The following is a 17,071-nucleotide window of genomic DNA, read 5'->3' as shown; positions in this document are numbered from 1 at the left end:
GCTTCAAAAGTGATCAAATGAAGAGTGATAAACAGCCAGCCAATCAGCTCCTGCCTGAGATTTTTCAAACACAGTCTGTGACATGGCAGGTAGGAGCTGATTGGCTGGCTGTTTATCACTCTCCATTTTATCACTTTTGAAGCTTAGAGAATCTGGCCCACAGAGAGGCCAATTAAATACACTCCTCTCGCACCATGCTGCAACTATCCAACGGTTTTATGATGAAGCTGACAAAATTGATTCTATCCTGGCCAACAAGCTGCGTAGCCAGCAAGCGTTAAAAGGCCATTGACAAATGATACTCCCAGACCAGGAGCTAGATTGCCCACCACACCATTGCCTACGCTCACAGATTCTCATCTGTCTACACTCAATGCTCTTATTTCGGAGGAAGAGACTATAGCTGCTATCCGCTCCATGCGTTCCTCTGCTGCCCCTGGCCCGGGTGGCTTTACAGCCCAATACTACAAGCTCGATGCGAAGGAGTTGGCTCCACATCTCAACTTACTCTTTAACAATGTCTTAGAAGGCGCCTCCTTCGCTCCTGAAACAACCCGTGCGGACATTGTGGTAATTCCAAAACCTGACGGAGACCCACTAAATGTTCCAACTATAGGCCGATTTCGCTACTGAACGTGGATTTAAAAATTTACGCCAAAATCTCGGTTTCTCCCATACTTAGTACACCCCGATTCATTCCTGGACGCCAAGCATCTGATAATACGATGATCACTTTAACTAAGTGATTTTAACTAAGCGACTTCACTAGATACAACAGCGATTTTAACTAAGTGATTTGACCAAATGTACCAGTGATTTTCACTAAGTGATTTTGTCTATACTAGAATGAACATACTTGGTTGGTATTCATTGCAGATTGCCTAGTGACTATCTCCCTCAGCAGTAAATACCAGTGATTTTGGCTAGAGAGCCAGCGATCTAGTCAAAATATTCTTGCCTGGCAACTTTTATTAAGCGATATTATAGGGAGATTTGTAACCTTGACAGCGATCTTTACTAAAATCACTTAGAAGGATCGCTCTGTGTGTACACCCCTTTACTATTCTCTCTATTTTTCTGTTGTTCTCTCTTTTTTCCCAATTACCAGGAATGCTCTTACGGAGGGTCTGCCACACTTCCTTCACGATGCTCCTCTCTCTTTTCTCTTCATTTAAAATCTTGGATCACTTCGGTGCTATAAACTAATTATTTATTATATGCTGGTCTTTTTAGGTGATTCACCCAATAAATTGTGTTTAAAAAAAAACATTTCTCCCCGCTTATTTTAAAAGGGCTATTTTGGAGGTGAAAGTGAGTTGAAAAAGTATAAAAGTAAGGAGAAAGGACCTTTAAACACCTATACATACGAACCACGAATACTTTAGCACACTCTGACCTTCCCCCTTAGCATTAGGGAAAATAAAACTTTAATGGGGAATTATTTATCCCTCCAGCAGAAACTGCTGAAGCTGCGTCTCCAACCAGCCCCCCAGTAATTGTACAGTTTTAATGTGTGACGCTGGACGATATCAGGCCTGAACGCACAATTTAGATGGGTCGTGCAATTGTGTGCACATTGTGAGGTGTTTTGGTACGATGTGTGGTCCCCGCAGGTCCAGAGGTCGATCCTCAGATCATATGTACTGCACGTATGATCAGTCGTGAGTGGGTGCAGATCGTGAGTGGGTTTTTGCATGTGGGATCGGCCGTTGGATGGATGATACGACCCACCTCATTTGACTGGCATTTGACCAGACACCACCACCACCCCGCCATGAGACGATTGATCGTATTCAGCAGCTGGATTGCATCGTAAGCGCATCGTGTGTCAAAAGTGCATCAAATTGTGATTCCAGGGCTGCACCGCAATGCGCCCTGATCATGTACCCAGTTCCCGATGGTTAGGCTGGTCATCTACCTCTAGAGCAAGGTCTGCGCCATCTCCCTAGAAGTGGGCATGGATGCTGCACAGGACAGACCTTACAGAATTATTATATAGTTATGTACTATGTAATGAGAAGTCTCCCCTAGTAACCATGTTCTAGATGTTATTCTGTCCTACTTCTATTATATACAGGTGAGCTGACGGCACTACAATACCTCTTACACCAGCACCATCTAGGAGTTTCCCTTGGTGCTTTGTTTTATCGGAACAGTCCGCACGGTGAGCGCCAACTCTCCATTCTTGGCAGCTGTCCCCACTGACGGAAAGTACATGTCTGCGTGCAGAGCGGCGGAACAATACCCAGAGGGGAGCGGCGGAACAATACCCAGAGGGGAGCGGCGGAACAATACCCAGAGGGGAGCGGCGGAACAATACCCAGAGGGGCGCGGCACAACGCGCCATCCACTTTATAAAAGGGATACGGTAGACACTAAGAAGGTCGTAATACATTAGGTTGACCGAAAAAGGTAGACGGGGGGGCTTAGATCAACATATGAAATAGATCGACATGGTTGAAAGGTCGACACAAGCATAAGGTCGACAGTCAAAAGGTCGACAGTCAAAACAGCTGTACACTGATACGGCGTCCATGTTGACTTACGTGGAAATTCGATACAAAAAAAAAGTTTATAAAATCATATCGACTTTTTGACCTTCCCATTGTCGACCTAGTGCTTGTGTCGACTTTCCGACCCTGTAGACCTTAGCCATGTCCACTTATTTTGTGTCGACAGTCAACCCTAAGACCATCCCCCTTTATATCGATCTTTTTATGATCACCATTAATAGAGGTAATACCTTTTGTCCTCTTTTCAAGGGCGGCTGCTGCAGAGCTCCCCCTTGTGGTGCACTCTGGGGTACTGCCACCTCAGCTTTGTCCACATCAGCCAATTGCTTGGGTTCCTCGCAGTCATCTGGCTTCTTTTTCTTCTTAATTTCACTGAAACATAAACCCCTGCTTATTAACATAATCTCAGACCATAGCGGTGATTGACAGCTCAGTGGGCGGGCGCATGCAAGTGTGATGTCCGTTCTGACGGATCGGGCAGTGTGTCTGGAGAACAGGCTGCCGATCTGACTGTAGATATAGAGATTGATTGATCTGCAGATGTATCTATTAGTGTGTAGGAACCATCTGATTGGAGGTCTGCCCCTACTTATTTGGGCTAGTTTAGTCATTAAGTGGCCTTGATAGCGGTAGGGAGGCAATGATGGGAATCCTGACCCAGCTGGTTTGTTGGCCTTGATCTATGCTTCACTGACCTACACCTAGAATTGACCACTGACGTTTGCCATCTGCCTGATCATAACCAACTGAAGTTGTGCTACAGATGGAGCAGCAATCCTAGTGATCGAATCGCCATCCGCTGGAAGGGGACACACACGCACGAGACACTCACGTGCCCCATTCCAACTGAGCTGCAGCTCCCCTGATGCCCCCAGCTCCCCCCTAACCCTGCCCGTCTCCCTGAAGCGAATACAGGCAGGAAAAGTGCTCCCCGCCTCCGTGTTGACGGGGACCTTCATCTGTACTTGTCCTTACCCTAGTATCCATATGGACCTGACAGGTCTCTGGTTTTGCAAACCCGTTCCCGGCTCCCAGGTAAAGGCCCTGAACCTGCCTTAGGTCCAACTGTGGCTGTTGGAAGCTGTATTATTTCTTCTATTATAACTTTCCTGGAGCCTGTGGATAAATGCCTAAAAGCACCGTACTAAAGTCCTGGGCCAGTTGGCTTAATTTAGACTTGATTGCAGGGCAAAAACCATGCTGCACTGCAGGTGGGGCAGATGTAACACGTGCAGAGTTATATTTGTGAGAGTTATATTGTTCCTGTGCAGTGTAGATACTGGCTGCTTTATGTTTACACTGCAGTTAGATTTGGGTGGGGTGTGTTGAAACTGAAATCTGAATTGCGGTGTCAAAATAAAGCAGCTAGTATTTACCCTGCACAGAAACAAAATAACTCACCCAAATCTAATTCTCGCTGCACCTGTTACATCTGCCCCACCTGCAGTGCAGCATGATTTTGGCCAAATTTTGAGGAGAAATTTGAGTTGTGATTAGGAGAGAGGGGCGGCTAGATGTGATTGCAGGATTAGTTCAATTTCTGGTTGTTTTCCTGCGGTTTTCTGTCTTTCTGTACCAGAGTTTTATTTTAGACATTTAGGATAAAACATAGGAAGAATTTAAAATAAAAAATCAAAGCAGGGCCCAGTGCCGGAATGGGACCATTGGGTCGACATACATTAGGTCGACACCACTAGGTTGACATACTGCAAGGTCTACATGGGACAAGGTCGACAGGTGTTAAGGTCGACACAAGCATTAATGTTGACATGGTCTAGGTCAACAGTCAAAAGGTCAACATGTGGTTTTTCACAGTTTTTGACCAGATTGTCGACACAGTCGACACGGACACAGGATTAAGTGCACAGCTGCGCTCGCCATGCTTCCGACACGGTGCCTCACTGCACTCGACACAATATTTTATTCTCCCACCACGCCCTAGTGGATGGTAGGGTATGAATACTGCCTGTCGGCTCAATAAACAGTGAAAAACCCCATGTCGACCTTTTGACTGTCGATCTAATGCTTGTGTCGACCTTGTCCCATGTCGACCATGACCTGACCCATGTTGACCTTGCAGTATGTCGACCATCTTTAGGTCAACCAACCGACCGTATCCCCCTGAGTCCACCTCTAATGCTGCGAACAGTATATAGGTGCAGGGGAGTTATTGGATGGAGTGACCCCCCAATTGCCGGACTCCTAGATAAAGCAGGAGCTGCTGGGGTATTATGGATTGGAGCAGGGACCCCGGACATCGCTTACCGTCTCTCCTTAGCGGACAGATGTTTTCGGGACTTGTCATTCTATCGGAAACAGACAAAAGGTCACAACACAGAAGTGATGGATTTGGCTCCTAGTGGAGGAGACCTATTCTTACCGCTATGGCGGACTCAGCCGGTTCTGCTACAGCTGCCGTGTTCAGTGTCCTGGATGGAAGACACAGCAGTTATGAGTCCTAATTATTACAGCAATGTGTTCATGGCTCTCCAGATGTTGTGAAACTACAAATCCCATCATGCCTTGCCACAGTTTTGCTATAAGGGAGTGTTAAAACTGTGGCAAGGCATGCTGGGATTTGTAGTTTCACAACATCTGGGGAGCCACAGGTTGGCCTGTCCTGATCTAGGTCTACAAGTAATGCCATGCCTGAAGGACACCGAGTCCTGCTCCCTTACCTCTTCTTCTGAAGATGGGACAGGTCTATGGAAGTATCAGGATAGGCCACGTCCTCCTCGTTCACTGCCGCGTTGTCCTCTGCAGAATGAGCGCTGTCGCTGTCACTGTCATTATCTGAGGCCACGTCATCCGTCACTTGTGCAGGATCACGCGACTCAGGGATAACATTGAGATCATCCCCAACATTGTCCCCTACGCTGCTGACTCCTTCGCTGTGAGGTTTCTCATCATCTTCGCTGCTGCTGCCGTCGCTGTCGCCTTCGGGGGCTTCTGTGAACAGAATGATCCGCACAAGTTATCCGCAGTCATATGGCAAATAGAGGAGATCCGTACATACAGGTGAGGGCGGTTACACGGGTTAGCATAGAACAGGGCTGTCTAACTGGTGGTCTAAGGCCCTCAGCTGAGGGCAATTCAATTCCAAGTGATGCACAGCTGCGCGCATCGCTCAGAGTTACAGTGGAGTAACTGCTGTCACACAGGGACATCGTATCCTACAACGCTGATCACAGAATTGTTGCTTTTCCTGAATGATAACAGTAATACTCTTCACAAGCAACATTTATTGTAGATCAACGAACTTATAATGGACATAGGGGCGTGAAAGTGACTAAGGGGCTCATTTATCATTACAAAGCAATGCCGGCGCGGTGACATCGCATTGCGGTATCGTGCAATAACGCCGGGATTTATCAATGTAAAGGCGCAGAGACAGGGCTCCGAAAGGAGCCCGTTCCTGCGAAGCCCTGAACCGGAAGCCGGGGGGTCTGTGCATGCGCGGTTATGCACTGACCCCCCCCCCGTGACCCCGCTGACTGCACTGACGCTTGGGCTACAATGGGCTATCGCCATATCAGAATGGCGATAGCCCAGGGGTGCGAAGATCGGGCAGCTTCGCATCCCCCAGAGAAACCTATGGGGGATGCGGCCGGCGGCGCTGCAGGGGGGGGTTCGCAGCAGGGATCAGCGATTAATACATTTAATACATTTGGGGGATACATGTTATTTGCGGTTAACCCCCGAAAACGGGTGTTTTCGGGGATTTAGCCGCAAATTTTACTTGTGCCCTTAATCTAAAATTATCTCTATTGGAAAATCCTGGTACCAGGATAATTAAAAGAAAACGTAGTGTGTAAAAATGGTGATGTATAATTGGTCCCTACAAACACCGAATTTACAATGTTAGCTGCTTTCTGAAATGAATAATTTTCAGTCTCGTTATAATTACCATGACTGCATGTATTAATGTCTATTACAATAGGGTGATACAATTACCTGTGATCATTGGCTACGGGTAATTGCTTCCCCAGGGACTATCCTATTAGCCCTATAATCCTGTACAAGCCACGGTTTATTTGGGATTTTGTTTCCCCTGAACCAGCGAAGAAAAGCAAAATCTCCAGTAAGTGCCGGCTTTTCGGGACTGCGGTGGCGAACACACACAGGTTTCGCTGAACTTCTGTGTTTCCAAACAAAGAAGTATTTTTTTTAAGGGAGATGTAATTGGACACACAATAAATATCGGTGAAACATCTGAAAAAAAAAAGGCAAACTACTCCTCAGGTGAAGTACAGCCAGTCGACGGTCAAAATTACTCCTTTGTGTGCTAAAATATGTCATAATAGAAAGCGAAAGCTATTTATGGAGGGACACCGATCTGTTTCAAACTTGCTGGACATGGAGAGGGGGTTCTGTGAAGACAGAGATTGGAGGTAGGAGCAGATAGGAACTGGGGGCGGGGTGGAGAGTTTGTGGGCTTAAAACTGTCACAGTTTAAAGTGAAAGTAAAAACTGTCACAGCTTAAAGTGAAATTACATTACAGAAGCCGTCATTTTGACAGATTTTTAACTAGTATACTATACATTTAACGGACCAGCCACAAAATCAGTGGCCTCATAGGACCAGGGCCTATTCTCACCGGAGGCTCCCACTTCGCTCCATGATGGAAAGCACAAATGGGGCTTCAGTGAGCGGTAAGTCGTGGGTCAGTAACGCGTTTTACACTTATAGTTTACACTGAGGCATTTTCTCACCCAAAGGCTCATTCTCTTCTTCGGCCAGCGCTGTGTTACTGCTCGTCACACTGTCCAGATCTTCGTCCTGCACTTTCACTTTGCGCTCCCCTTTGTGTCTCCAAATGCACAGCTCGTCCACCTGAAACCAAGGGTCAGCACGTAGTGTTACCAGCACATATCTCGTATAGACCAAGGAAAATCCACAGAGTGCTGCCCACTAGTGGTTAGCTGGGAAAACACAGGTATGATTTGCAGGTGCGTACAGTGGCTGGGTGCAAGCAGGGAGTACAAGGATGAACATGTCAATGGGTGTGCAGCTGGCAGCCAATGTAGAGTTTCTGGGTTGTGCACACACAGCGGGACCTGGTGGAAATCAGGATGAGAGCCATGACTGTGCTGCGGACATTTAAACACCAGCGGAAGTCTGATTGGGTTTTACCATCTGCGATCGCATTGCTCAGAATTAGTATCTATGTGAATCAGCAGCGATGAACATTTCAACCTCTTGTACATACAAACCTTAAACAGAAACCCAAAGCCCATCATAAGGTAAGAGGGCGGGAGGAAATTCTTCTTTCCTAAAAATAAAAACACAAATAATTTCCACATGTCCAAATAATGAATGAGGAGTTGGTGCTGGAACTTGTGGGTGATGGGCCCAGGTGCACAAAAATATTATGGGCCCTCCCTCCTCCACCCAAATCCCAATCACAATATGTAACATTGCAGTAGGTGACAGGGGCAACAGTGGCCCCCCTTAGTCCTCAGGGACCCCGGTATGCTACACCAATGGTAGTTCTGCCTCTGTGAGAAGTGCATACCTCCCAACATGACCCATTCCAGGAGGGACACAATTCTCTGCTTCTGGACTTCCTTGCCAGTGCCAGTTGCAGTGGTGGGGCAGCCCAAAATTTACATAGGGGAGCCACACCTACTGCCAGCGAGTCCCACACTGTGGTGCTTGGTGTGGCAGTTGATGTGACACACCTATTTGAATTTTGGACTGCCCCACCTCTGCAGCTGCCACTGGCATGAAAGTCCAGAAGCAGAGCATTTTATCTCTCCTGGAATGGGTCATGTTGGGAGGTTTGGAAGTGTAACCTCAAAACGACCCTTGCCGCCTACACACCGTGAAATAAGCCATTTTGTACACATCAGCCTATCATTTAAGAACTAGAAACCTCACTGAGGTACAAGGCACCCATTCCAAGCAAATAGCTTCCTGCTCTGAGTGTAGGAAACAAGTACACAAAAGTGCGTCTGGTCTACAAAACAGTGACGGAAGCCATTTTGTGAGGAGAATTAATATTCATTAGAGTGCAGTCCATCGATTCGCCGGTACCTCATGATTATAAGTCAGGTCTCATGACTATATGCCCCAGTGACATCACTGGTGAGGTCACCAGGTCTGAGATATGGAGACTGGCTACTCGTGAGCAATTTCAGACTCCCAAAGCATGATGGGAAAGATCCCCTCACCTCTGATCATGAAGCTCCCAGTTGTCAGGTACTCTCCCGTCGGAGCGGTCTTTGACACCTGAAAGAAGAAAAGTACGAAAATGTACAATTTCGATAATTAGGCGACAGGAGCCATGCAAACGGCGAGCTTTCTGCGCACATTACCTGATTATGGTGGACCCACCAGGCACTAGTAATGACACGTGCGTCCCAGGCCGCACTATAGCACACGGCCATGGTGCCAGCTTCAGTCAGGGTACGAGGCGGTACTGGGTCACCTATATCAAATAATAGTCAGACAAATGCATGATGTAAATGTCACAATACAAGTTCCTCCTTCCCATGACTCCCATCATTAAGAATTGGAAAGAAGCAGAAATGAGGTGACAAAAACTTTGCTCAGTTTTGGAGGCATCAAAAACCTTTCCGAACCACTAAATCGATCAATTATAACAGATCCTCGCTTGACTTTATTATATTTAGTCACTAATACTCTTAGCCCACGATGGCCTTCACAGACTTTCTAGGTAAGTCTAGTTATCAGAGACAAATACTGGGAGAAGTCCCATCCCAGCACCTGATGTTTTACCTCTGGGGTTCTTAATGACGCAGCTGGTTGCTCCATGCAGGTCCGCGTGTACGTATATATCACCTACACATACAGGAGACATCTGTCAGTACATTGTAAAATGCCTATACACAAAAGACAGAAATAACAATGTGATGTAGATAGATAGATAGATAGATAGATAGATAGATAGATAGATAGATAGATAGATAGATAGTTCCGTGCTTTTCAACTTCACACGTGTCCAATTTGTTATAAAGTGGCACATGGAATGCGATCTGTATGCAGAGGTGCAGTAGTGACTCGGAGATGTGTGGTCTCGGAAACTTATTGGGCCTTCATGGGCGGTGACTGGGAGCTAAAAATTTAGACGCACAGAGATGTATAGCCTTATGGGCGTGTCAGAGGCGTGGTTGCATAATCACTCCCATTGGTGGAAATCTGCTAGCATAGGGGCAGGTGCAAGTTTCACTGTAGCTTCTGATGTTGGCTTCGAAAGATGCTCAATGTGGGTGGGGGTCCGGCTGCTTGCATTGTCAGATGCCAGGGGGAAGCGCATAAGTCACAGACACCACTACGACAACAAACACTATAGTGGTCGCAGCAGCGGGTGACTTGGACACACACACACACACAAACACACACACATTTCTTAACATACAGCAGAATGACGATACCTCCTACTGATCATTCCTTATGCCCAAGTCCTAAGAGTATGTTTGAGAACAAAGGTAACCGTTGTATAAGAGAGGGGTCACTCACCTGAGCGCAGGTACCTCTTCACAATCATCTCATTCTGTTGCTGATCTCTCCCAGCGATCACCAGGTAATTTTCTGAGCTTATGAACCACAAGAACTTCTCAAACCTGGGAATGACCAGCAGAGTGTGACATTTATACACATAGGAAAGCTCACAGCTGGAATAGGAAAATGAATGTGCAGCTTCTACAGCACGGGTGGTGTAATGGTTAGCATTGCTGCCTCACAGCGCTGAGGTCATGGGTTCAATCCCCACCATGACCCAAACTGTGCGGAGTTTGTATATTCTCCCTATACTTGCGTGGGTTTCCTCCGGGTACTCCGGTTTCCTCCCACAATCCAAAATTATACTGGTAGGCTAATTGGCTCCCTAGAATGTGTGTACGTGTGTAAATGTGGTAGGAAATATAGATTGTAAACTCCACTGGAGCAGGGACTGATGTGAGCGTTCAAGTATTCTCTGTGCAGCGCTGCAGATTATGTGTGCGCTATATAATAACTGGTAATAAATAAAATATAGAGAGAGGCAATGCGGGTACGGGGAATTGTGCGGCCTCACCAGTACACTCTCCGGGCCTTCTGAATGCTGCTGACTGTCTGCACCTCCTTTAACGTCTGTTTGGTTTTCTTCTCGGCTGATTTGAACGCCTGGAATACAGAGTTTATAGTTAACCCCACATGACTAACGGCCCTATATGAAGGCATCACATACAACAGATAAGGTGCAGGTGCATACTCTAAACTCAGCAATTTACAATTGCGGTTTTTTAGCATCATTTTGGGCCAAAATCTATAAGTCCACCAAATGAACTCATCAGGTAGTTTCCGACAGCAGATTATTGAATTCACGGCCATTCTTCACCAATCCTCTGACTCTCCGACACTCGACTGTCGAGAGAAGCGAAAACGGCCCAGGATTCCGATTGTGAATACGTTCCAACAGTCGGAACCCAGACTAAATACGTGAATAAGTATCAAAAACCTTAACCGATTACTGAATGCTGCATAAACAAAAAAACAAAATATCTGCCCCTTCAATCAGAAGGGAAATGACCCACATGCCGTTCTGAACCCAGGCTTCTGCCCTCTCAATCCTACTAAGGTCTTCCGATATCACTAGTGTAACTCCCCATATGCTGATCAAGGAGGTGGCCAGCAGGGGTGTCGTTTCTGCCACTCACCCATCGTTATACCCTTCATCCTGGCTCACTGCACTGATGAGTATACTAGTGGCAGCAGCAGGAGGACTCGGAACTGTACTGTGATAGATGCAGCAAAGTGACGCTCGTAATTACTAAGAGAGGCAGAAGTATATTTTGAGCGGTCATAGATAGATCACCTAGACAAAACCCAAAATGGGGTGGAAAGTTTTAATTTTCTTTGGGAATAATTTCCCTGGTCTCACAGTAGTAACAGCCCTTGAGATAATGTCAGTTATAGAGCAACAGATCCCCCATTCTGATGTATTAACAAGCCAAACCTTCTCTGCAGCTTCCACCGTCTTCTGTGTTTTCTTGGCTGCGTGTCTCTTGTGGTCATAGTACCTACAATGACACATTATACACAGTAACTTTCTGCATGTTGTATAGACATACAGGCTGGTAGTGTTCATTCTAGCACCCGCCATCTTTGAAAACCCATGCACTTCCTGTTCCCTGTCTGGGGTGTCGCTGTCTGCGGTGGTGTTTCTAGCACAGGTCTGGTTTTGCATATCAGTGCTGATATACAGACCACACTGTGCTAGAAGCACTACAGCAGAGAGCGACACCCCAGGCAGGGTAGAGGAACTGCATGGGTTTTCAAAGATGGCGGGTGCCAGAATGAACACTAGGCTGGAATTGAGCAGTCACATTATACAGCAGCACTGATCCCCTCTTTATTGACTATGTTGGTGGGCGCATGTACTGGAGAGTCGTTCGGACTATTTCAATCAGGTCAACTGCTAGTTTGCTGTCCCGATTGCACCCACCAGTGCGGGGGGGGAAGACGGGAAGAGGGGATGCGCCCATGGGGACACCCAGCGTTTCACGGGTGTTTCCATGAAAACGCTTGGAGTTCACATGGATATCAGGCAGTGACGCGGCTGCTGGGTGCAGGCAGCTGACATCACCGGATGTTCCTGTACAGGGAACATTGAAAACTAGGGCACCTGATAGTTTTTTGTGTACGTTCCAAATCATTCAATGGTCGGTGACCATTGAATGATTTGATCTCCGCACCCAAGGCTTGGAATGGATGATTATGAAAAACATCTATTCCCAGCTGTGCGGGGAACACAGCGTGCAAGGGGGGGTAGCCAACTGTTCGAGCGGCATTAAATCCGGCATGCAGCGCTGCGTGTTGGCTAAACGAATGGATGCTTGTTTCCTAGCAGGGCGCCCACTAAGCAAATTGCTTAGTGGGCGATTCTGCGTTGGAAAATTGCATTGCATCGCATGGGCCGTTTTAGTGCCGTGCGATGCGATTTTTTTCATGTAATTTATTTACTGCTGTTAGCCCCGGGGGATCGCATCGCACCTCCCGCAAAATCACATGCGATCGCATGTGATTTTATGTTGTGCGATGCCATGCCATTAGCTATACACTTGTATGTGATACAATGAGGTTTTTTTGGGAACCCCCTCACTATCCACCCCGAAGTGTGGCGAGCAGCGGCGGAACGCATCTTCCTGACCTTTTCATACCCCCTCTATCCACGTCGTTGTGGAGTTGATCTTATATAGTGTGGCGAGCACAGTGAACCACCGAGCCCAAAGTGTGGCGAGGGGACGCGGATTACTTTACATGTATTCCGCGTCCGCTTGCCACGCTTCGGGCTCGCCGCTCACCACGCTTCGGGGTGGCGTGGATGAATAGTGGGGGGGGGGGGGGTCACTTAAACCTCATTGTATGTCATACAACTGTATAGATAATGGCATGGCATCGCACCCTATAACATTGCATGTTATTTTGCTGGAGGTACGATGCGATCCCCCCAGGGCCAACACAGCAGTGAATAAATCACATAAAAAAAAATTGCATCGCACGGCGCTAAAACGGCCCATGCAATGCTATTTCACTACACTAGCGTACGTAGGAAATCTGGGCACCCTGCTATGAAACAAGTACCGAATAAGGTCCTAAAAATCCATTTACTATTGATGGTACCTTTCACTAACATAGTAGGAAACACATCAGTCTAAAAATGTAGCCAGATTATTCCCAGGTAACCGTCACTATTCATTCCTATGCTAGATCTAGTGTACATTCTAGGCCCTAGGAAAACCTTCAGTATTCTACATAATACACAAACAAAATACTTTATGCCGCTCTGTCGCCTTTAAATTACCAAAAAGTCCCTTGTGCATTTTGTTCACTCTGCGGTGACCTCAGCCCCTCCATGTACAGCCCTTTCTCATATATGGATGTGGATAGTTCTACGTGGATTTTATAACTTAAGGGCCCCATACATCAGCAATTAATTGTGACAATTTTCAGATATGGAGATGATTGCCACAATTAATTTTAGATGTGTGGGCTCCGCCTTTGGCAATCCCAATCAAAATCGCCAATCGATTGCTTAATCAGGTTTTTAAACATGTTTAATAATCTGGTATTATCTGCAGATCTTTTTTATATGTGTGGGCATTCCCAATTCGTCTTCTTCATCTATTTACATTATGAACAGCTGAAATGACAATCGATTTGGGCAATTTCCAGATATGAAGATGCAATCTTTAGATGGAAAAATCTGCCGATCACTGAAATAAATCTGTAATGTGTGGGCAAGGTCAGATAGATTGTAAAATCCATTTATCTGGCCAAAAAATCCCTGGATCTGGAAATCCATAAATTGTGATTGCTGATGTATGGGGCCCATTACCCTTTGAATGCGTTAAATCCGCCGCTTATCATACGAAACAAGTTTTAAAACTCATTGCTCATGATAAATGGTCTCCAGCCAATCAGCTCCCAACTGACAATATTTAAACACATGCAATGAGTTTGAACCCTTTGAGTGCCAACCTTGCGGTGAGAAATCCTTAAATGATCTGCCAATAATGCCAGCTCCGCTCACGGCGACTGTTCTTTGGGTGATAAATAAATACAAATGAATCGAAGTTTAGTTAAATATTGCACCCCTAAAAGAACAGTCGCTGTGAGCGGCGCTGGCATTTTTAGCGGATAATTTAAGGATCTCTCACAGCATCGTTGGCACTCGGGAGGGTTAGAACACGTTGATAAATGAGCCTTTAAATCCGTTATTCTGGTGGAACTGGACCGTAAGCTGAAACGTATAACCGTTCTTTTTAGAACAATTTAATGAATAAAACCACAGCGATCGCGTGTATGGCCATCAGTCGTACCTTGGTTAAACCGCAGGATTATTCTACAATGTTTTGCAATAATTTGGGCCCAGGGGGCAGCATTTCCCATGGCTGAGATTTAATTCAGCTTAAACAACGCATTTCGCAGACTCGCTTTTTTGGCATTGGTGCAACAGTAAGCTACTGCACAAAGCATTTCACTACTCACTTTTTGGCATTGCTGCAACAGTAAGCTACTGAACAACGCATTTCACTACTCACTTTTTGGCATTGCTGCAACAGTAAGCTACTGACAATGCATTTCGATGACTCACCTTTTGGCATTGCTGCAACAGTAAGCTACTGCACAACGCATTTCACTACTCACTTTTTGGCATTGCTGCAACAGTAAGCTACTGACAATGCATTTCGATGACTCACCTTTTGGCATTGCTGCAACAGTAAGCTACTGCACAACGCATTTCACTACTCACTTTTTGGCATTGCTGCAACAGTAAGCTACTGACAATGCATTTCGATGACTCACCTTTTGGCATTGCTGCAACAGTAAGCTACGGCACAACGCATTTCGCTGACTCACCTTTTGGCATTGGCATACGCAGACAAGCTCAGGTCTACATCCACCAGCATCGGTTTGTTTTTTTGTGTTTTTTTGGGCAGCTGCTTGTTTTTGCCCTTTTTTTTCTTTCCTTTTGGTTCGTCTATTTCCGGTTTCTCCTCTTCGTCTTCCTCCTCGTCTTCCGAAATGACATAAGGGTTTCTAGAATCAGAGAAAACTCAGATGGGCTCACATATTGGAAGGTAAGCAGGCTGACAGGAAAACATTTCCTCTTTTGGCATTTATATTCTACTTGTAGCAAAAAAAAACCTGAAATCTATTCCTCAGCACAGTTCCCCGTGTGGAACAGTCACAATGCTTACTTGGTTGTATAGTAAGCAGCACTCCTGTGGCTGCACCCTGTGTCAGCACTTCTCATGGGCAAGCAGCACCCTGCCCTGCGTCAGCACTTCTCACTGGACAACATATAATGCACCACTTACCTCAGTGGCATGGTTTATATTACCGTTGAGGAAACGAATAAAGAACTTTTTTGGAAATCTATCCTCATTTATTTCATTAACTTGTATGGGACATATGGACTAATGAATTTAGAAAGGAATATAGGCGCTACAGCACCATTTGGGGAGTATATTGTGGTTACCGTTTCCTAGCCCTCAGGAAACCTGGTGAACAAGCAGCCGAAATTAGAATTAGAGTGAATTTTATTTGTGCATACAAGCGCGGGAGAAGTATTGGGGGATATAAGGAGAGTTATGGTAGACTTACCTTTGTTAACTCCCTTTCCTTGAAGTCCATGGGAACCACAGGGGACATCGGGGTTGTAGGCGGATCCAGGGGGTCCGAGGCACCAATCAGCGAAGCTCTTAAAGGTTTTACCCAGCATGCCCGGGCCCTCTCCCCTACAGCCCCGCCTCCAGGCTACTGCCGCCAGTTTTTGGTAACAAGCCGAGAGCAGGAAGCGGAGAAGAGAAGAGGACAGAGAACACATATGCCCAGAACTCATACATACATAGCATGAATATGGAATGGTCAGAACGGGTCACAGTATCAGAACATCACGTAAAGGTGAACCTCAGTGGCAAATTTAAAAGGGTGGGCGCCCTGTGGTTCCCATGGACTTCAAGGAAAGGGAGTTAACAAAGGTAAGTCTACCATAACTCTCCTTTTCCTTGTCAGGGTCCATGGGTCCCACAGGGGACATCGGGGATGTCACAAGCCGTAATTAAGGGAGGGAATTTGTCTGAGGTGTCAGCAGAACCCGACGACCGAAGGAGGCATCCTGGGAGGCGAACGTGTCAAAGGCGTAGAACTTAATGAATGTCTGGACGGATGACCACGTTGCAGCCTTGCACAGCTGTTCGGCAGAAGCACCCCTGCTCGCTGCCCATGAAGGCCCAACCGCTCTAGTAGAGTGTGCTCTGATAGCAACCGGAATGGGCCTGTTAGACAGAAGATATGCCTGTTGTATAGCCATGCGGATCCAGCGGGCAATAGTTTGTTTACCCGCTGGCCAGCCCTTCTTGTGAAAGCCATATAACACAAAGAGGGAATCTGATTTCCTGACCGATTTAGTGCGGTCGATATAGACGGTCAAAGCTCTGACCACATCGAGCAATTTTTCATCAGAGGAAAGGTCATCTGAGGTGAATGCAGGTACCACGATTTCCTGGTTGACATGGAATTTTGTCACCACCTTGGGCAGATGGGAAGATCTTGTCCGTAACACTGCCCTGTCACTGTGGAACACCAGGAAGGGTGATTTACACGACAGTGCGGAAAGATCCGACACCCTGCGTGCGGAGGCAATGGCCAGGAGGAAGACAGTTTTGACTGTCAGCCATTTAAGTTCCACTGATGATAGTGGTTCAAACGGTGGTTTGGTTAAAGCTTGAAGCACTAAAGATAAGTCCCAAGGATTCGTGGGAGGGACAAAGGGAGGCTGTATGTGTACTACTCCCTGTAGAAATGTGCGAATGTCAGGTAAGAATGCAATCTTTCTCTGAAACCATACTGAAAGGGCTGAGATTTGGACCTTCAGAGAAGCCAATCTTAGTCCTAAGTCCAATCCATTTTGAAGGAAGGCCAATATCCTGGCTGTTTTGAAAATCTTGGGATCATATTTATTAGAATTGCACCAAGAAAAATAGGAATGCCAAGTCCGGTAGTATATCTTTGAGGATGCTGGCTTGCGAGCCTGGATCATCGTCCT

The 17,071-nt window shown here is 46.4% G+C and overlaps 1 protein-coding gene across 1 annotated transcript in view; it reads right to left on the bottom strand.

Moving 5' to 3' along the window:
- Nucleotides 1-17,071, bottom strand: part of NEMF (nuclear export mediator factor) — an 83,615-nt gene that overhangs the window by 6,275 nt on the left and 60,269 nt on the right. The window contains exons 14-26 of the mRNA XM_083166903.1: nt 14,881-15,060; nt 11,474-11,537; nt 10,553-10,641; nt 9,997-10,100; nt 9,256-9,318; nt 8,832-8,944; nt 8,688-8,745; nt 7,728-7,786; nt 7,227-7,347; nt 5,192-5,462; nt 4,894-4,942; nt 4,779-4,819; nt 2,744-2,885 (exon numbers count right to left, since the gene is read on the bottom strand). Coding sequence (XP_083023029.1) covers nt 2,744-2,885; nt 4,779-4,819; nt 4,894-4,942; nt 5,192-5,462; nt 7,227-7,347; nt 7,728-7,786; nt 8,688-8,745; nt 8,832-8,944; nt 9,256-9,318; nt 9,997-10,100; nt 10,553-10,641; nt 11,474-11,537; nt 14,881-15,060 — 1,354 coding nt within the window. The remainder of the gene's footprint in view (nt 1-2,743; nt 2,886-4,778; nt 4,820-4,893; nt 4,943-5,191; nt 5,463-7,226; nt 7,348-7,727; nt 7,787-8,687; nt 8,746-8,831; nt 8,945-9,255; nt 9,319-9,996; nt 10,101-10,552; nt 10,642-11,473; nt 11,538-14,880; nt 15,061-17,071) is intronic.

This window comes from Crinia signifera, chromosome 12, assembly GCF_055691185.1.
Source record: "Crinia signifera chromosome 12, ASM5569118v1, whole genome shotgun sequence".
Lineage (NCBI taxonomy): Eukaryota > Metazoa > Chordata > Amphibia > Anura > Myobatrachidae > Crinia > Crinia signifera.
The sequence above is the reverse complement of the archived record's forward strand: the minus strand, read 5'-3'. Positions and strand labels throughout refer to the sequence as shown.